At 42.0% G+C, this 21,841-nt stretch overlaps 1 protein-coding gene across 2 annotated transcripts in view; it reads left to right on the top strand.

Moving 5' to 3' along the window:
• Slc7a2 (solute carrier family 7 member 2) overlaps window positions 1-21,841 on the top strand; it is a 59,651-nt gene that overhangs the window by 29,290 nt on the left and 8,520 nt on the right. For both annotated transcript variants that reach the window (XM_021170249.3, XM_029480905.2), the window contains exons 2-9: window positions 6,758-7,149; window positions 7,881-8,036; window positions 10,294-10,459; window positions 12,508-12,641; window positions 13,572-13,794; window positions 16,472-16,608; window positions 19,159-19,261; window positions 20,639-20,844. In XM_021170249.3, the coding sequence (XP_021025908.1) occupies window positions 6,774-7,149; window positions 7,881-8,036; window positions 10,294-10,459; window positions 12,508-12,641; window positions 13,572-13,794; window positions 16,472-16,608; window positions 19,159-19,261; window positions 20,639-20,844 (1,501 nt within the window). In that variant the 5' untranslated portion in view covers window positions 6,758-6,773. The remainder of the gene's footprint in view (window positions 1-6,757; window positions 7,150-7,880; window positions 8,037-10,293; window positions 10,460-12,507; window positions 12,642-13,571; window positions 13,795-16,471; window positions 16,609-19,158; window positions 19,262-20,638; window positions 20,845-21,841) is intronic.

Genomic DNA, 21,841 nt, shown 5'->3' with positions numbered 1-21,841 from the left:
CTAAATTCCCATTTCTTAAAATAATGCATTTACGAGAGCTTCATATTCCTCTCCCTCCCCATCCCCCTCCCCCTCCCCCTCTCCCTCTTCCTCTCCCCGTGTTAGTGCTAAAGCTCCTGAAAGTCGAATCAAATATTATTTTGTAAAGCAGCAGCAGGAATTTGGAGTTGAAGAGAGTTTTTTTTTTCCTTCTTACATTCTTAACACTATCAAAACACTATAAATGTGTGCTTATAATGTACATTGTTGGCTTTTAAATACTTTACATTGGATGTTGAATACTTTTATGTGCATTTGTGTGTGCGTGTATGGGATGATTGTGTGTGAGCATGGGGTGCATGTGTGTGTATGTGTGTGTTGCACACTTGGGTGCACATAGGCGGAACCCATAGCTGGATAACAGGTGTCTTCATCTATCACTCTGTCTTATGACCTTAAGAATGACTTTCTCGGGCTGGTGAGATGGCTCAGTGGGTAAGAGCACCCGACTGCTCTTCCAAAGATCCTGAGTTCAATTCCCAGCTACCACATGGTGGCTCACAACCACCCGTAATGAGATCTGATACCCTCTTCTGGTGCGTCTGAAGACAAAGACAGCTACAGTGTACTTACATATAATAAATAAATAAATCTTTAAAAAAGGAAAAAAAAAAAAAGAATGACTTTCTCAGGCTGGAGAGATGGTTCAGTGGTTAAGAGCACTGACTGCTCTTCCAGAGATCCTGAGTTCAATTCCCAGCTACCACATGGTGGCTCACAACCATCTGTAATGGGATCTGATGTCCTCTTCTGGTGTGCATGAAGACAGCTATAGTGCACTCACATACATAAAATAAACCTTTAAAAAAAAAAAAAGAGTGACTTTCTCATTGAATTGGAAGCTCTCTGTTTGGGCTATGGTAGCAACCCAGCAAGTTCTGGGGTCACCTATCTCTCCCCTCCCACCTAGTGCTGGGTTAGAGGCCAACAGAACATACCCAGCTTTTTATGTGGTTGCTGGGGATTCAAACTAGGTCCCCAACCGTGCAGAATGGATGTCCTTACCCACCAACCCATCCCACCAGCCCTCATTTTGTTCTTGTGGGTCATTTTTATAAAGCCTACTCTTCCCACATTATTTAAATACCTAAAAGGGTTTGTTGGTGAATTATTATCAGATAGGTTTTCAGTTATGAGATCATTTAAATTTTAAATCACATAGTAATATAAACCGCTCCTGTTTAAGTTAAATCAATGGGTGGAGGAACTTTTGGTAAAGATTTTTTTATGTTAGCAACTTTTAAGAATTTTTCTTTTATTGTTCATTATAGAAACAACTGTTACTAGTTTGCAAAAGTGAGGTTCTTGGTTTTTTTTTTTTTAGAAAAGAGTTGTTTCAGAGAAAATAAAGATTGTTTGACTTCCAGTTTCAGAAGAGGCAGAGGATATGAGTTCATCAAAGTTTCAAAATGAGTTTGAACACTGTGGATATTGCTTCATTGTTAGAAGAATGCTAAATGGTTTTCCCATTCATATTTTTGCTTTAGAGACTGTGCTGTCGGCAACCTTGTTTATTTACTATTTATTTCGTTCTTGAGACAAAGTCTGCCTGTATGATCCAGGCTGGCCTTGAACTCTTGATCCTCTTCTTTCAGCCTTCAGAGTGATAGGACTATAGCAATTCATTGCCACACTTAGCCTTTTTTTCCCTCTTCTTCGTCTCTTGAAGACTTCACTGCCCCCCCCCTCCAGCTGCAGTCTGAGCAGTGTGCCCCCTGCTGTGCATTCTGGTAGTGCAAGACCTCCCTTCACACAGGCCACAGGGATAACCAGTCGGCCTGTCTGACTCTGGTGTCTGTCTGTCTCTGTGCTCCCTAGGATGGTTTTAAAGGGTTTCCACTTAGACAAAAAAAAAGTTTCAATTTTTGAAATTTCTAAGGCTTGACCTTTGAGAGAACGTGATGTGTGGAACAGTTGGGTAGGCTGAGTTCAGTCTTTACAGAGATGGGAAAATAAAGACAAATTTTGCTTTAAAAAAAAATGTGTCAAGACTGCTGGGCTTGTGGTTTAAGAACTCCGTTGTTGTTTCAAGTTGGGCTCATTTTTAACCTTGTCCTTCATTTGCATATTCTAACTCTAACTTGTAGTTCTGTGCCCTGGGAATGAGCTGGCATTGGGTTCCTTGCTTCCTCTGAGCACACAATAGGAGTGTTTCATTCTGAAGTAGCCGAAGTCAAGTGAACTTACAAAGTTCCCATAACCAATAGCAGTGTTTCAAGAATCTTCCCAAGATGCCAGAGATAGCAGTCTCTGCTTATACACTGTTCCAGGGATTTAAAACGCGCCCAATCAGAGCATTCTTTTCAAAACTGAAAACGTAGTGTCCAAGGTGACCTTTTTTTCTTTGTCAAGAAATAACTCTGAAGCAAAACCACGAAAGAAAGTAGGTATCCAGCTACTTTTTTTTTTTTGAGCTAAAAACGGGTGTGAATTCTTGTCAAATTCCTTTCCCACCACAGTTTGATGGGAGGAATTTTTGCCTAGCACTGAAACAAAAGTGGTCAAGTTGTAGCAGCCAGTTAAGTTAAGTAACTTGGGGGGAAGTGTGGCATTTGAAAAGGGGTGTTTTGCTTCTGGGAAGAATGAAGAGAGGAGACCAGAGGGTCCTGAAACATTTCTCAGTTCTCTGCCTTCAGACAAAAGACCTCTGCTGTTCTCCAGTGCCCACCCTAGTCTGGGCCTTTACTTCCAGCATCTGGAATCCAGAATTTGGTGACTGACCCAGAAATAAATAAAGCAGTTTGATTCCTGACCAGTGGCTGCTTCAAACGGCGCTAAGTGCACAGGTTCCTTCAGATCATCCGAATTCTCTTGGCATCCTAGAATTGACAGGGCATTAAATGTTGAATTAAAGTCATATGATTTCCTTTTAAACCAATCATGGCCACTTTTTACAGTTTCCTCAAGAAGGAATACTAAATGACACCCCTCCCCCCATGTCTTGCTTTATTTAACTGTTTTGATTTACTTTGGTTCTCTTTGATTTGAGTCAGCACCTCCCCATGTAGCCCAGGTTGGCCTAGGAATCATTGTGTGGCTGATTTGAGATGCTGATCTTCCCACCTCAGCCTCCTGAGAGCTGCCATCACAGGAAATGTGCTACTACACCCAGTCTCAACCTTCTTCTTGCAGAGAGGGGCAATTGGGACACGACAACATCTGGCCAGCATGAAATTACAGCTTGCACGGAAGATCACCAGACCGTGTCAATAGTCAGTGGACAACAGCCACAACAGCACAACAGCTTTGAGCTTCTGAAATATAGGAACCCCACACCTGTGAAATACCTTCTTCCTTGCAAAGTCCACACCAAACATCTGGTGTTAGCAGATGTGTGTAAAGGACAGACCTAATGGGTACTAATGTCCCAAATACCTTACTGGGAAAATAAGGACGTCCTCAAGGTATTCCAGCTGGAAGCCTGATGCCAGAAGGAAGGTGAATTAGCAGGAAGTGGAGCACTCGAGGTTAAGAGATAACCAGTTCAGGGTTGAATGAAAGCAGAGGCGATAGAGCGGCCTCCGCAGCACCAGCAGACCTCCATTGATAACTTCTGGTTTTAGTGACCCGACAGCTCAGCATAGCTTATATGACCAGGGAGTTAGTTGGAACAAAGTCGAGAACAGTCTAACACTGCAAACTCAGCAGGGCTGGAGGGAAGAGAAAATGCAGCTGACGCCCCTCTGGCTATGTGTCCCGGCATGGCAAGCACATTCAGTCAGCTCCCTAGATACTATTCCAGTATGAACTATTGGCTTGTGTGCCCCAGTCATTTTCTTTAGAGTCTGGGGGACATCTGAGTCTGCCCTGTCTGGCTGTTTCCAGTCCAGCTACCTGTGGCTTAGAGGTGGGGGACAGTGCTGTAGTGATGGAAGAGCAGGTGGCCAGTGATGGAGACTTCAGCAAACTGATGATGCTGTACGTTGCCTGCCTACAAAGAAAGGCTTCAGAGCAACTATTGTTGTGCTCTGAAGCTGTGACTGGGCCGCTACTGAAGTCCCTTATGCTGTGACTCTTTAATACGGTTCTTCATGCTGTGGTGATCCCCAACCATAAAATCATTTCCTTGCTACTTCACAACTGTGATTTTGCTACTGTTACAAATCATAATGCAGATATCTGATATGCAGGCTCTCTGACATGAGATAACTGAGTCACATGCAGTGGGTTTCATCTTATTTCCATCATAGGTGGACTGTGATGTTGGCTAACTGTACTTTACCTCAGTTCGTTCATCTCTGCAACAGAATTAATAATAGACCTAATCTTTATAGGAACGTTGAGAAAGTCATAGGACAATAAACTAAAGGGTGTCAGGTACCAGGCATGCAATGAGCACCATGGATCGTGGGCATTTTTTAACAGTAGCACTTGCGAGTTGGGTTTGAAATAATTTGGGGGAAGGGCATCTTTCGATGCTTGTGGTGGCGTGTGGAGAGTAACTGGCACTAGCAGCCTGGGAAAAGGGAACAGGTGGTACCCGGTGGCATTCAGGGTGATTTATTGGCCAGCCATTGCTGAAGAGAAAGGGCGCCTGCTTGGTGCCTGTGCTGCAACCGAGCCAGGGCGGAGTGCTGACTGGGCCGCTACTCTAGTTACCCCAGCGCCCAAGGCTTTGCTTGCTCTATTTCACTTTTTGCTTCATCCTGCTTTCCCTTGCCCTGGGAACAAAGTTACATGCTTAAAAAACAAACAAACAAACAAACAAACAAACAAAACCTCATGTTCATCTAGTTGAGTGAAACCGCTGTGTCTGTACTGCAGCTGTGGGTTTGCTTTTATGGAGGTGAGTGTCCCCACGTGTTACAAACCACCAGTTGTCTTTAGGAACCTTCCAAAATCCTGCCTCAGCTGTTCATCCGGTTGTGTAACCTTGGGAGAGTTGCTTGCCCATGGGAAATTTTGAAGTAGTACATGTTTTACTTTAGCTTTCTGGCCATACCGATTCGGTACTTGAAAAGGAAAGAAAATACGTCATTATTGCTGTGGTTGTTCATTTGTAATAACCTCAATTGGGTCTTTAATTTTTACTTATCTGGACTTTGCCATTCACCTATCTTCCTTTAGAGGGAAAAAAAATTGTCCAGAAAATTTGATATGGAGAAAAGATAGAGTAAGCGTTTAGGGGAAATATGTGCAGAAAAGTGTTTTTCAGGAAAAGTGATTTTAGGTTTCAGTGCAAAGCTTGTTTTGTTGTTGTTGCCTAGTCCAGGTTCAACAGTGACCATTTCTGGTTGGATAATATTTTGTTTTGAGAAAATCATCTCTCAAAGAGAAGTAAAAAGAACTGTCATCAGTAATCCGCGCCATAGCGGTTTTTCCCCCTTTGCTACCTTGTCTCATCTACTGTTAAAACTTTGTATTGGAATGTTAAAATTGTAGGCGTGTAGTTGCTATTGACTATGAAGATCACAAAGTTAAAATATCTAATGGGGGGTGGTAAGGGGGCAGGCAAAGATCCCTGTACTGTACGTTCTAACTGTATTTCTCTCCATCAGTCCAGACAGAGATGTGGCTCACCACAAAACCGGTAGAGGAAGAGAAAGAAAACCCTGGGTTCTAATTGGTTGACAAGCTAATTGGTTGACAACTCCTCTTGTTCCTGGGATAGTGTTTTTGTGAGAGCCTATTGTCACACTGCAGGGAGTAAGCTTGACAGATCAGCCTTGACATAGAGCAGTAGTGAAGAGATCTGTTTCTGTGACTTTTGTCTCAAATACAGAAGCAAAGCGACAATCGAGGCTAGATAATTTTCTGTAACTAGCAGATTTCAAATACATGTTGGGGGGAGGGGGAGGGGGGAAATGTCTGCCCGCCATGGTGTTAGCTACCGTCAGGTATGATGGTTTGCTAGACCCAGAATTCTCTGCTGTCAATTCCCATGGATTGAGGAAGTCTTATAAGTTATGCCTCCAGGATGCGGAAGAAGGAGTCTGCTTTTTGGCAAGAATTAAATACTTCATCAAAGTATAGGTACTTAGAAATTGCCGTTCTTTGGGCTGAGCGTGGACTAAAGAAGATTCAAATGTAGCCTCAATATGACCTTGCAGAGGGAGGCATGCACATCGTGATAATCCCCTCGGGCCTCCTCTGTCTCATTATCTCCAATCTCATCTAAAGCGTATTTTTCTTCTTCAAAGAAAACTACTGCTTCAGCAATTAACAAAATAATCATTGGTTGAGAAAGGATATGTACCCATGGCTACCATCTCCAGAATTCCTACAACGTTAGAGCCCAGGTCTCCTAAGGCCAAGGACAGGGGGCGAGACTTGCAGGCAACAATCTCCTGAGGTTGTGTTACTGTTGATGGGTCTGAGGAAGTTGAAGGGAGCAACACCCCACACCAGCAGGTCACTGTACAGGTGTGCAGCCAGTGAAGTACAAGACTGACACACAACACACTCCACCCCTCCTCCCTGGCTGCCTTCAGTCTACTGAACTGCGTGTCCCTGTAGCTAACACCAAATAGACCATTTAAATTTACAGTATTTCTTTTGAACTTAGGTTGTACATATTCCTTGGAATTAATGTGGAGATAGATAGTAATAATAATATGTATTGATGAAATACATAGAAGTAAGAGATTAACTCACCATCAAATTCTTAAGCCCTCCTGGATGCTCTGAACCAAGTATCTGTTAAAGAGAGGCCCACTGCCCTTCTGTGTTCAGCGGGAGGGGAGATGGCCTCAACACCCCCCTCTCCTCTCTCCTACAGGTTGCTCTCTTCCACCATGATTCCCTGCAGAGCAGTGCTGACTTTCGCGAGATGTCTGATCCGGAGAAAAATTGTCACACTGGACAGCCTTGAAGATTCCAAACTCTGCCGCTGCTTAACCACCGTGGACCTCATCGCTTTGGGAGTTGGAAGCACTCTGGGCGCTGGGGTCTACGTCCTGGCTGGGGAAGTCGCCAAAGCTGATTCTGGCCCGAGTATTGTGGTGTCTTTCCTCATCGCTGCCCTGGCCTCGGTTATGGCCGGCCTTTGCTATGCTGAATTTGGGGCCCGAGTACCCAAGACTGGATCTGCGTATCTATACACTTACGTCACGGTCGGAGAGCTGTGGGCCTTCATCACTGGCTGGAATCTCATCCTGTCATATGTCATAGGTATGCTTCAAAAACGAGTATGAGTAAAAAAAAAAAAAAGTTCTCCAGAAGGCCTCGTTTCTAGGGATAAGCCTGCACTTCTCAGCTGTGGGGTAGTCCTTGTTCCATCTCACTGTCATATCTAAAATACATCTTCATCTAGGAAGTCTGATTTTGCTTCCACTTTGAATTCATGATTCTCAGTGGCTTTGAAAACAAAACAAAAACAAAATGCTTTCTGAACTCTGCAGTTACATTCCAGGTAGTCTCGGCCTGTTTGCTCTACGGTATTAGTGTCTGCCTTCTAAAGCGAGGCTTATAGGCCATGCCACCCAGTACTACTTACTTAAGGGTCTGAACTGGCATCTTGCATAGTGAAACAAACATTTTAACTGCTCAGCCATCTACCCAGCCCTTAAATAGCTCTTTGTTTCAAACAAAGCTGCCTGCTATGGGCATTTAATGGCTGCTGTAGCTGAGCATGACAACACACTGGTATGATGTCTACCTAAGTTGCATAGTAGGATCCTACCTCGGGAGGAAGGAAAGAAGGAAGGAAGGAAGGAAGGAAGGAAGGAAGGAAGGAAGGAAGGAAGGAAGGAAGGAAGGAAGGAAGGATATGATTTTATAATGTGGTTAAAATTTTCAGCTGGTATGAACTAAGCCAGGTTTCTCCAGGAATCGACTAGGCAGATGTTACATTCATTTTCTACCTGCAGCCTTTTATTCTCTTAACATTCTGTGTTGGGTAGGTACGTCCAGTGTCGCAAGAGCATGGAGTGGCACCTTCGACGAACTTCTTAATAAACAGATTGGCCAGTTTTTCAAAACGTACTTCAGAATGAATTACACTGGTCTGGCAGAGTATCCAGACTTCTTTGCTGTGTGCCTTGTATTACTTCTGGCAGGTAAGGAAACCAGTCATACGCCATCCCCTATAAGGGACCACACTAATGGGCCGGGGAGAGTATATTGCATAGGTTTGGAGCCTGAGTTCTCTGAGTAAGGTCAGCATTCTCTTCTCATAGCATCCATTGCTCCCGGAGTAAACGTTTAACTAAGACCCATAATTCACATTGTACGTCAGGTGGATAAAAGATACAGATAGGATAAGCAGAATAATCATTTAAAAACTGAATGGAGAGCGAATATTTGAAGGTTGTAGTTTGGGGAAAATCTTATTAGAAGTAGTTACTAAAATAGGGACATACGGGTTATTCCAACAAATATTAACATTTATAAGCAACGTGTTAAGGTTAGAGCAATCTATACAGCCAGGAATGACGTTCATTGTTAACATTTGCCTAATACACACAGGCTCTATACTTACCACTGAAATTAGCCAAGTGAAGGAATTTTAAAACAATAGAGATGAAAACTATAATCCACGAATGACTGATACACAGCTAATAATATATAAATGCCTTTTATAAATCAGTATGAATAGAATACTCTGACGTAAAACTTGTACAACGTAGATGAGGCCGACTTTGCCTTGTATAAAAATGCATGTGTGGGGCTTGGAAGACGACTTGGTGGATAAATTGCCTGCTGTCACAAGCACGACAATGTGGGCCTGGATCCCCAGAGCTCACCCAGAGGCTGGGACTGGTGATGCCCATGTGTAACCCCCGCACTGGAGATGGGGGAAACCAAGGCAGGTAGATCCCTGAATCCCCAAAGTCTGTTGGACAGCCAGCCTCGAGGTGAGGAGCTCCAGTTAGAGCAGGAGACTGTCTCAAAAATGAAGTTCAGAGAATCAAGGCAGGCAGCCACATCGACCTCTGACCTCCACACACACACTCATGCACATGTGCACACATCCGCACATTCACACTTGTACCCACGCATGCACACACATGTACAAGGCACGCCCTTCCAGATACTGTTTTGTTTTGTTTTCAGTGTATTCTGACTGCAGCTTCTCCTTCCTCCTCCTCCCAGTCCTATCCAGCCTAACCTCCCCCCCACCCACCCCCATCACCACCCTTCCCCGCCCCCCCCCAATCTACTCTTCTGTTTGTCCTCAGAGAAGAGCAGGCCTCCTAGAGATATCAGCTGAACACAGTGACACTAGGCACAGAGCCTCATATCAAGGCCGGATGAGGCAACCCAGCAAGAGGAAAGGGGTTCCAAGATCAAGCAAAAGAGTCAGAGACACCTCACTCCCGTTGTTAAGAGTCCCACAGAAATACCAAGCTATACAACTCTAACATAGATGCAGAGGGCCTTGTGCAGACCCATGCAGGCTCTGTGATTGCTACTTCAGTCTCTATGAGCCTCTATGATCCCTACTTAGTTGATTCTGTGGGCCATGTTCTTCTACTGTCCTCAACCCCTCTGGCTCTGACAATTCTTCCTCTCCATCTTCCATGGGATTTCCCCAAGCTTCAAGGCAGGAATCTACCCATACACTCTTAGTTTACAGAAGACTATTTGTAAGGAAAATGTTATAAAATGAGAAGGATATTTATAAAATGTCAGTGATGTCAGTGCTGTTTATAAAATAAAACCAAGAGTGACCTAATTGTCTATAAATAAGGAATTAAAGTATCTCCACATAGAATGCCATGCAGCTGCTAACCCTGATGATGAATTTGTGGGTGCAGAAATAAATGTATGTGCATGTGTAGAATTCTGCAGGGATACCAGAATTGATCTTTATTCTTTATACTGCTCGGTTTCATCCAACTACTCGAATGGGAAATTTACATCCCTAATATAAAATAAATATATCCAGGTGAGAATAGAACCTTCTATAGCAGAGAACCTTCTGTTTGGCATGACACTTGGAAGAATTTTTTGTTCAGAGGGTACATGGCAGAGTTATGATTGGACTTTTTATATTAGCTCTGGAACAGCTTTTAAAGACAGCCCTTCAGATGTAAGCCTTCTGTCTGTGCCTACCATAGTAATAATAGCCATGGTTAACTAGGCTCACATAGATGGTGTGGAATCTCTTTAGTGTCAGACATCAAAATCAGTTCTGTGCCCAAAGGCATTGCTTCACAGTAAAGTGCCTAATTAATGAGCTAGCAATACAATTGAAGAAATGTAAGGTAACTATATGAACACAATAATATCTAATCTGTGGATTGGCAAAAGGCTAGCATTGCCTTTTCTGTGGCCAAGGAGCCCATGCTAATACTTTCTCCTTTTCCACAGGTCTTTTATCTTTTGGAGTAAAAGAGTCTGCTTGGGTGAATAAATTTTTTACAGCTATTAATATCCTGGTCCTTCTCTTTGTCATGGTGGCTGGGTTTGTGAAAGGAAATGTGGCTAACTGGAAGATCAGTGAAGAGTTTCTCAAAAATATATCAGCAAGCGCCAGGTAAATATTTGGTCCCCTCTTGTGTAGTCCCTTCCCCCCCCCCCCGCCTCCCCCTCCCCGCTTGCTCCCCCCTCTCCCTTCCTGCTCCCCCTGCCCCCAGTTTTCTCTGTGTTACATTTTAAGAGTACTTGCAAGTTCTCTGTAAAGCAACAGTTCTCAGTCTTGTTGATTCTGAGACCTTTCTGGATGATGGTTCAAGGACACCCAGCTCCTCTTCTGTAGATTCCCCATCCTAAGGTAGCGGTGTGCTTCCCGCTGAGCCATTGTGTGAAGCTCTGCAGGCACTGGCTCCAAACCTCAGCCTCCAGGGGAGGCTCTCAGCACTGGAAGAACATCACATCTGCTTCCCAGCAGCTCACTAACTCTAAGGAATTTGAATAGTTTCTTGTTCCTGTTTGATTTGAATATTTGGTTGCACCCTGTAGTTTCTCCGTTGGTACAGTCAGTTTCATTGCATGCTTTCAGGCTTTTAAGAATTTTGGAAGCCAGGCATGATGGCATGAACCTTTAATCCCAGCACTTAGGAGGCAGAGGCAGGTGAATCTTTGAGTTCAAGACCACCCTGGTCTATAGAGTAAATTTCAGGACAGCTAGGACTACACAGAGAACCCATCACCATCTTGAACCCACATACATAAAATCTTTGAAGCCATTTTGGTTTTATTAGTGGAATTGGTTTCATAAGCAAAAATAAAATTACAGAAGTATGTGTTATATGGTGTAAAGTGTAAGTGGATATTTTTATTGATTATATATCATTTATAGTTATCCTGATAAGGAAATGATAGTATCTACTAATCTTATAGTTTTTAATATATGGTAAAACACTGAACTTCCAGCATGATTAATTGAGCCTATGGGCTTATATTTCACTATCTTATGTCTTCTAAGTAAATTTTGTGGGGGGGGGGTTCTATTTTTTTATTTCTTTGTTCAGAATGTGAGTCTCTGTGTGTGAGAGACCAAGATGAGTATGTCTGTATCTGTGTGTATATGTGTGTGTATCTATGTATCTGTGTGTATGTATCTCTTTATGTTTAGGGGTGTGTGTGTGTGTCTGTCTGCCTGTCTGTCTGTCTGTCTGTCTGAGATGAGTATGTCTGTATCTGTGTATATATGTGTGTGTGTCTATGTATCTGTGTGTATGTATCTCTTTATGTTTAGGGGTGTGTGTGTGTCTGCCTGTCTGTCTGTCTGTCTGTCTGAGATGAGTATGTCTGTATCTGTGTATATATGTGTGTGTGTCTATGTATCTGTGTGTATGTATCTCTTTATGTTTAGGGGTGTGTGTGTGTCTGCCTGTCTGTCTGTCTGTCTGTCTGAGTATGTGGATGGTGGGAGACACTTTGCCAGAGTTGATTGTCTTCTTCCAAGATATTGTTTTGGTCCTGGGAATCGAACTCTGGTTGCTGGGTTTGGTGGCAAATGCTTTTACATACTGAGTCACCAACCCCCTAAATAATTTTTTTAAAGGTACAGTCTGCCTTTCTTTTTGTTTCACAATAAAAGCTGATTCTTATGGGGGAAGAGGAGGATAAAGCTTCTTACCTTTCTTGGAGAACATGGCTCACATGTGGGATCCCTGATGTCAAAATCCTGCTTGTGTGGGTGTTCCATCTAGCATAGGTCTATGCAAATCAGCACAGTTGTGTACACAGGAGGCCAAGGCAAGAGGCTTGACAAAAACTTAAGTCTAGCCTGAGCTATGTGGCAGATTCCAGGCTAATGTGGACGCATAGTGAGACCCTGTCACACACACACATACACACACACACACACACACACACAGGAGGGAGGGAGTTTGGACCAAGCCTTTTGGACTTACCATTGAGTAGCCTGTAGTTGGATGCCAGTGACATAGAGGGTCATTGTGAGGGAGTCTACCAAAATCCCGAGAACAAGATAACAGAATAAAGTTTTAGTTTTATATACCTTAGCTTCAAGGAACCAGTGAGCAACACCAGCCTCCCTGGGGCTGGAGAGCTTGAGAGAAAACACCAGAAGATAGTTTCCCTGAAGTGGCTGACAATGGCTGTCCTTTTCTTCAGAGAACCACCTTCTGAGAATGGAACAAGCATCTACGGGGCTGGCGGCTTTATGCCCTATGGCTTTACAGGGACATTGGCTGGTGCTGCAACGTGCTTTTATGCCTTTGTGGGCTTTGACTGCATTGCAACAACTGGTAAGGGGGATGCCTCCTCATTAGTTAGAAGCAAAGGGTACCACAGCAGGTAGCCACACAGGTACAGCAGAGGAGCAAGGGAAGAAGATGAGGTGTGGGGTGGGAAGGATGCTAACTTCTCAACCACCAGCAAGCCATGCTGCCTATGATGCAGAAGCAATTGCCTAAAAACGCTCAGGGCTGGCTCCTGTGTGGTCAAGAGCAGCACCTACCCTGAGGATATTATGAAGATCACCTAAGACACCACATCTGGCTGATCTGATGAGAATCCTCAGTGCTGCGCACAATTCCATCTTTAATCTTTTAGCTAAAGGTTCTGTCCCTTCCAGTTAGTTTATCGCCTTAAATTACCTTTTCACTCACCAGGCAGATTATACCAATTCTTTCCTCTGTGTTCCGAATGACAAAAATCCTCATGCCAGAGTCTTTCTAGCTTCCCAGTTGCACGGCCTTATAACAGACTATGTGGAGAGCTTCAGAGGTCAGACTTACAAGAAGGATATTCTGACGTTTTCAGTGGAATCTGAAGTCTCATATAAGTAGATGGAATAGGCTTGTGTGAAGCCCTCAAATTCAAGAGCTTACAGAATACCAGTGCAGCTGTTTTCCAAATGACGTCAGCTGTCATTCTAGACCTAACGACTTAAGAATACTCATGTGTCTCCTTTTCTTCCTTCTCTGCAGCTAGGAAACGGACTTGTATATTCCGCTCTTCTTTTCTCCCTCTGATTGCTGGATTCCTTTTGCTAATAGCAAAGTATCCTCACGAGCAGAAGGGAACTTTTTTATATGAAATAAAGAACCCGCTAAGAAGGCCCAAGGGACAAAAGCAGAGTAGACCACAGAGAACAGGGAGGCTTTGACCACAGTAAGTCCCTCACCTATCTAACTCTTGACCTTTTGTGCAAATCTCTGTTTGTGTTTCCTCAGGTGAAGAGGTCCGGAATCCGCAAAAGGCCATTCCCATCGGAATAGTGACGTCCTTACTTGTCTGCTTTATGGCTTACTTTGGGGTTTCTGCAGCTTTAACACTTATGATGCCTTACTACCTCCTGGATGAGAAAAGTCCACTCCCTGTCGCATTTGAATATGTCAGATGGGGTCCTGCCAAATACGTTGTCGCAGCAGGCTCCCTCTGCGCCTTATCAACAAGGTACACTGCACTGCCCTTGGGACTGGGGCTCTTAGGGGGTCTTGCAAAGTAGAGTCAAGTGGCTTCAGATTTGCTCTTGTGGGATGTGAGGATAGTTCAGTGGTAGAATGCTTGACCAGAGCTCTGAAGGCCCTGGTGCCTGAGCCACTGCAATCACAAGATTGATTCTGTATATTCTAAAAATATCCCAACATGAGGAACACATTAACAGCTATGTACTCAATGAATAATTTGCCCAGAACTGCTGTCTAGAAACCTTGAGTGATTACAAAAACATGGTCATTGTCAGCTATTTTTTCCCCCAAGATAATGATGGTATAAGCTTTGGTAGTAATATACATAGCATTGGGACATATGAGTGTCTGTGTCACATATAACCACATATTGTGGTAGACACCTTTAGGTGACTATGCTGCTGGCATCAGTCTCACCTGCATTGTTGTGTCAGTTGGAAACTATATGCAGACTTGACACTTTGGACAATTCTCCATGAAGCAATAGTGTGTCTGGGAGTAGAAGCCATGTGCTGTGTCATTCTTTTTTAAACCCTAAATGCTTTTAACTGTGACAAGCTTATCCCCTCTCCTTTAAGGACTGATCAGAATGGAATATTTAAAAAAAAAAAAAACAGAATTACCATTCTGAAATTACCAGTGGTAATTCTTTATGTAAAGAGACAAGGGAGTTTGAATGTCAAATGTTCAGATTTTTCCGTAGCTACGTATTTACTATGACACAGCTCATAGCTCAGGTCTCCAGAGACCTCATGTGTCTATTAACATATCTGTCTAGTTAGCATATTTGAAGTGGAACACCTCATGCAGGCCACACATCATAGCAGAATATTCTCACAAAAAGAAAAGCTTTTTTTTTTTTTTTTTTTTTTTGGCCTGAGCATTCCTTTTTATAAATTGGAAATAATTTTCAAAAGTTTGAAGCTAGAAAAAAATTTTAGTATGATTCATCAACATGGCTTTTTTTTTATTTCAAAGATGTTTCTAGTTTCTAGTCCCAATAATACTAAGTGAGTTTAGGGATTACTTCTTTGGGTTTCTCAGAAATCTGCTGTTTGTGAGATTCATTAAGAAGAATTCCAAACAGTTGTAGTCCAAACTGTAAAGCCAGTGTGTCCCCATGATCTTTGAGGGGGGTGAAAAGATTCCCCCTATGGCTACATCAACTGTTGATGCATAGCGTGCTAACATGATTGGTCCTTATACATATATAGTTTGAATTTTGGAAACTGTAGTTATGCTGTCAAGTTTGGAAAAAAAAATTCTCAGTTAATTCTGTTGAGTTGGATTGTACAGAGACCAACAGCCATATTGGTCTAGAAATGCTGGACTTATTTTTTTCCATTTGTGCAAGCATAACACACTGTATTAAATCTGTATGGTCTTATCTATGTAGGTTCGATGATAAAAAAATAATAAAGTCTTCTCTAAGTAATGAAAAAAAAGGATAAAGAAAATGGATATTTAGGGAGACAAGGTCTTGCTGTGTAGCCACAGTTGACCTCGTAGTCACTGGGAAGACCAGGCTATCCTCAAACATTCAGCAATCACCTGGCTCAGCCTCTCAATTGTTGGGGTTTCAGGCATGAAGCACCATGCTAGCCCCCCACTCCCCAAATAGGATTTTAAAGTCAAGTACATTACCTCTTGTTGTTAAATGCTTTCATAACTGAATATTAAGTACAATGACACGAACAATAAACATAAATAATTCAATTTATCTTAAGCAAAAATTGCATACTGAACCTCATTGTTACTAACACTTAACTGTAGCTCCTTCTATATGCTAAACCTATAATATGTTCAATTTTTGAGCCATTCTTTGACTTGATAATTTTAATGCTTAAAACTATTACATATACCGCAATCTATAGGATGCAAAATCATGTTAATATGAAAATATGTAATCACTGCATAAATGGGTGGCTTACTGTGGCATAAAACTAATTGATCTTTTTAATTTCCTGGTAATTTGGGAATTCTGTTTTCTGAATTATTAACCCTAAGACATTTTAGTGGTTGACCATTTAATTTCGCAAAGTCTAATTCATTTTTAATTCAGTAGCCATCATTAATAGAAACAAATGACTTGCAATGCTGTCTTTGGTCTTTTAATTTGGTTGGGCAAGTATCTGCCAGAGTAAAGAGTAACACGGTGGCCATTACTGGCAGGTATGTTTACATGCCCAACGGTAGTGCCCTTTAAGATTATGTGAGTCCCGGCTGTCATACAGCGTGTTATGCGATCACTGTGTCTCTATTCTGGGTGCGGTCTTGCATGGATGTGTTTGCCATACTGCATGTCTTTGCTTTTTACTCAGTCTTCTTGGATCCATTTTCCCAATGCCTCGTGTAATCTATGCTATGGCGGAGGATGGGTTGCTTTTCAAATGTCTAGCTCAAATCAATTCCAAAACGAAGACACCAGTAATTGCTACTTTGTCGTCGGGTGCAGTGGCAGGTGAGAGAGTTGACTTTTACTAAGAAAAGGGGGATCATTTTTCATCAAGAACTCTGGAAATGTGGACAGGTGTTTTTCTGTTGTGTTTAACATAAAGTTCAATATCTTTGTGCCTTTCCTGTTTTTATGGCTTTGTGTACCTGTAAGTATCCTTGGAGAATAATACTCAACTCACGTTGGATTATGAATTTTTCTGTTCTAGTCTTCTGGGTTCTATGTTCCCCTTACCCCGAATTCTGTTTGCCATGGCCCGGGATGGCTTACTGTTTAGATTTCTTGCAAGAGTGAGTAAGAGGCAGTCACCCGTTGCTGCCACGATGACTGCAGGGGTCATTTCTGGTAAGCTTTACAAACAAGGGTTTCTCCATCATTGGACTAAAACGTGCTGAGTGCATGCATGGACTTAAGAAAGGGTCTGCATGCTGTGCATGTAAGTTAAAGACAAAAATCATGGATAAATTGGTATATGAGTGTTGGAATTAACATCTTACAATTACGGTGATGGTGAAACACTAAATTTATTTTTAACTAATCATTGGGGATTCCATTATTTTACTATGTTAACCATTCAGACATCTAACAAATGTGCGAAGTGTTGTTAATGATTCTCCATTATGTTCTAGGTATTTCTCTTCTAATTGATGAATAAGCACATACAGTTGTGATTTGGGCACAGAAAAAATACCTAAATTGAATAATTGCCTAATTTTGGAAGTACTAATTATGAAAGAATGATTTAAGACTTTTGAAAAGCTGAATGTTGCCAACTCTAATGTCAAGATAATCTCAAGTGGTTCATTTGTCCTCATTGACCACAGTGCAGTAGGCTACCCAGAGCATTTACTGCCTGCCCACAGTGCAGTGGGCTGCCCAGCGCATTGAGACTTATGCCTGCTCATCCCTTGTTCAGAACCTACTTGTCTTTTAGTAGCTTGGTCATGTATGTTTTACTCCTAGAACCCAGACTGCCTACATTTTGACATGCTATGACATCCATGTCAACTGCCTCTGGCCAGATTCTTAGAGCATGTGGAAATTTCCAGGGACAGTATAGACTGAGAGAATGGCTTTAAGGTTTCTGATGCAGGAAGTGAGAAAAAGAGTATAGCAAGCTTTATAGCTTGATGGAGAGGAACTGTATTGGGAGTAGATGGTCAAATAGACATTTTGACTTTTTTGAGACTCTAAAGTGCTAGGCAGTTGTGATCAAGAGTGTTTTATTAAATATCCAGTTAGTTTTTCTTTCAGGTAAGGAAGTGTTTGCCAAAGTCATTTTACCTGGCAGACATCTTCTAAATCTGACACTTGAGACATAGGTTAGAAGGTCATATTACTTATTTTTCTCAGGCTTAAATGTTTGTCCCCATAAAGTGAAGATTTTGCTAGGTCAGCAGTTGTCAACATGTTGGTTGCAACCCCACAGGGGTCACATATCACATATCCTGCATAACATATGATTTATAACAGTAGCAAAATTACAGTTATGCAGTAGCAATGAGATGATTTTATGACTAGGGCTCACCACGACATTAAAGAGTCACAGCAGCAGGAAGGGCTAAGAACCACCACTGTAGGTCCTGTAAAGTCCATTTTATACAGTTCACTCTGATGGGAAAGATAACCCTTGTCATAATAAATATTTCCTAATAAAGTAACAATCTTTCCCATTAATAATTCTACGTTGAGTCTAGAATTTTAAAGATAATTTAACTTCTCCTTCATTTGGAAAAAAATGTAATTTAGCAGCCTAATAAGAAATGATGGTAATAATTAAAAGTATTATAATAGAATGCTTTCTAAAGTATTGTATTTTATATTTTACATTCTCACACCCATATTTGTAATTTTAAACTTATACCACAGAGTTTATATGAATAATTAGTATTTGGCTATCTGTGGTCATTATAAACATGCTGAAATTTTAATAACCCATTATATAAGTAATGAAGTGTTTGCAGAGTCAGAGAAAGAATGAGATACTATAGGATTGTAGGCCAAGGAAGCCCCAACCAATATAACCTTCATAAGCCAATCTGCCTGTAAGACAGGGATAATCCTATCAAGGCAAACCATGAGAAGTTGCTGGATTTAGCAAAAATAATAAAGAAGTAAATGAGTAGTCAAATACTATTTTACGTAGTTAAAAATCTTCTGCCTCCTAGGATCATTGACTTGAAGACAAAGTGACTCATAGACTCTAAAATTTGTAAATAGATGTAGGGTATCATATATATTGAGTGTGCTGTTGTCTGTTTACAAAGATAGGGAGTACTGTGTGGTAAGTTCAGTAATGCTAAGGTACTTTTATTTTTTGGCATTTCTGGGATCTTCTGTGCAGGGTCATAAGTTGGTCCATCACATCTAATCAGCCTTCCAGATTGTGTGGCTTTACCTTGATTAGAGTTTACTCTAGGTCCAAAATGTAATTTCATTGAAAACGAGTATTATTTTGTAAAGACCATTTAAAATATTTTGAGTTACATATGACATGATATAGATGGGAAGTAAAGAACTTGGCATAACTTGTATACAGAAGCCTAGCTTTCCTTATGATGTTGAACAGCAGTGGTTGTCATTTCTCGGTAGTGTTTGTTTACCTTTTGAGACCTTAAAACACAGTGTTCTGTCATCTAATATTTTCACTCTTGGCCAGGCCAGGTTTTAAATAATCAAGGCCGATGTATTTAGTGTTTGCTAAAGAACTAGGTAGGGGCTTTGAAGTCTTAGTGTTAGCAGGTTGTATGTCCCAGTAAACATCTTATGATGTAACATGATCTGCCATTGGTACCAAAACAGAAAAGTGTCAATCATTTGTCCCTGACTAAATGAACTACTGTAAGAAATGCCACCAGAGGCCTTGGTTTCACTTCCTTGTCTGTTTCCCAATAGCTGTGATGGCCTTTCTTTTTGACCTGAAGGCCCTTGTGGACATGATGTCTATTGGCACCCTCATGGCCTACTCTCTGGTGGCAGCCTGCGTGCTTATTCTCAGGTGAGTCTCTATTGTTTCTCAAGAGTGTGTACCAGGTGGGATGTGGGGAGAAGGGACAGTGAGAACTCTAAAAGGCAGAGGCCATTCCATGAAAATAGTAGTATTGAATATGGGAGCAGACTTGCCCTTCAGCTAAGAATCTCCAGTTTGACTCCTACAAGAGCTTGGCCCATCTACAAAGCAGTCTACTAAAATATGTGCAGCTACAGAATTCTGTTTTTAGAATTCTAAATACTTGCAGACTGACCAATAGAGCCCTAGTCTTGACTACTACATGACAACCTTTGTTATATTAGCAACATATCCTGAATAATCTTCCAAGTCAATAAATGTATATCTGCCTAATATGTGTGTACCTATTCCCAAATATGTGCGATAAAGACCCTCTCAAGGAGACACCAGCAAAGAGATGTAAAGAATGCCCATGAGAAAGGTAGATTGCCAAGCGCAAAGAAAGCAGAGCTGGCTTGAGTATCAACAGGCGAAAAGTGGCATGCATGAAGGGACATTCACTCAGTGGCTTCTTTGATAGTAAATGCTGGCATTTCAGTAAATAGATAACTATTCCGACTTTAAGATACAAAGCTGTAGCATTTGAATTAGTTTAAATAGCATTATAAGCCTACATTCAGAAATGATAAATGTTTATGTGTGCATATAATCCAAGGATAAACTCGTACCAAAATGCTAAAAGGCGTTAGGTGCTGTTGGGTGGTTGTTACTTCCTTCTGTATTCCTTTGTGCATTTTCCTTAGTGAATGTATTTCTTTACATGGAGGAGAAGTGTTTTCTGAAGTAAGGGAGGGCCTAGGGTACTAGGAAGTGAAGCATGCGATACTCTGGTAAGCTGCAGAGGAACAGGCCAAATAACAAGAAACTGGCTCCCCAATAGCTAGGTGGCCAAGTAGCTGTGTGAGCTTATCTGGGTGAAGCTAGATAAATCAGGCTGGCAATAAAGAAACATGGCCAGAGGGACCGACTATGACACAGCCTTAGAATACCAAGCCAAGGGACAGTGCACTCCATAGCCGGTGGCTGTTTCTGTGCTCTTCCTGTGAGTCATGATTCAACTGGGCATCAGAGCCTTCAGATACCATCCTGTTGCCATAATTGCTTCACCTTTAATTTTAACTTTATTTTTTTTGGCATCTACTGTACAACTTTTTAATTAAGAAACGATGAGGAGTTCAGAGTTGTGGGTGTTTTATGGAAGAGGTTTGTAGCCTGGTTCAGCACACTGTGCATTGGAATCATGAGACGTGTCACCCGACTGTACACACTGTGACTTTGTAAACTGTCTCACCGAAGAGTTTTAGGTGATAGATTCATTTGGGCCAATTTGATTAAAGACACCAACCAATATTTATTTGGGGATAGGTACCAACCTGGCTTGTGTTATGAGCAGCCCAAATACACCCCTGAGAAAGAAACTCTGGAATCATGTACCAATGCGACTTTGAAGAGCGAGTCCCAGGTCACCATGCTGCAAGGACAGGGTTTCAGCCTACGAACCCTCTTCAGCCCCTCTGCTCTGCCCACACGACAGTCGGCTTCCCTTGTGAGCTTTCTGGTGGGATTCCTGGGTAAGTCTTCACAGCAGATGTTGAAAGGCCCAACAGATGTAGATGTGGAGAACCAGTGCTTATAGACCCAGCCTCACATTGCCCTGGGATATGTTGGCATTTTGAACTGTGAACTTTATGCCTACAGAGGCACTGGGAGGTGAGGTTGTGTTATGTTGAGTATCTGTGAACCGGAGAGATGGCTCTGTAGGTAAAGCATGTGCTGTTCAAATGTGAGGTTCTGGGTTAAGATCTCCAAGACCCATGGGAAGCTGAATGAGGAAGTGCATGCCCGTAAAAGCAGCGTGGCTCTGGCAAGATGGGCGGTAGAAAGAGAATTCCCCACTAGCTTGCATGTCAGCTTGCTTGCTGTACTTGGTGACAAATAAGAGACTGTGCCTCAAACAAAGTGGAAGGTGATGGCCAACACCCAAGGTTATCTTTGGATCTCCACATACACACTATGGCACACATGTTTGCACAACCCCACACATGCACACAAAAGCAAGAAATCCCTACAGTAAAGTGGCAGAATTACAAACTGGCACATTTCATTGGCTTAGGGTATTCTTCGTGTTAAAAGATCAGGTCAAATAACAAAACAGATCCCAATGATAATGGGAAGTAAAATAGGAAAGATTTGCTTGCTCAGTTGAAGTTGCCTAGTTATCCATATGTTGAGTGACATCTACTGGGTGTTGTCTGTGTGCCTGGTACTATTCCAGACACTCGGGAGTGAGAGACTTACCTTGCTCTTCAGGATTGAACAGTAAGCCCATGGCAGATCAGAGGAGGTTTCTCTGAGAGTGAGTGGGAGGGGTTTTTATTGCATACTCGATGGTCAGAAGAAGCCTGCCTAGAATATGATAAAGATTCAGATCCTGTGGGATTATTTGTTTGCATTTACAAATAATCTTTATAAGAGCTTAATGTAAGTAAAGTTGCTATTTCTCACTTGAAAAGAACTGGAAGCTGTGGACCACCAAAACCACCCTATCCATATAGTCTGTGAATAGGA

Source organism: Mus caroli, unplaced genomic scaffold (assembly GCF_978045245.1).
Source record: "Mus caroli unplaced genomic scaffold, Mus_caroli_1 scaffold_10, whole genome shotgun sequence".
In the NCBI taxonomy this organism is placed as follows: Eukaryota; Metazoa; Chordata; class Mammalia; order Rodentia; family Muridae; genus Mus; species Mus caroli.
The sequence above is the reverse complement of the archived record's forward strand: the minus strand, read 5'-3'. Positions and strand labels throughout refer to the sequence as shown.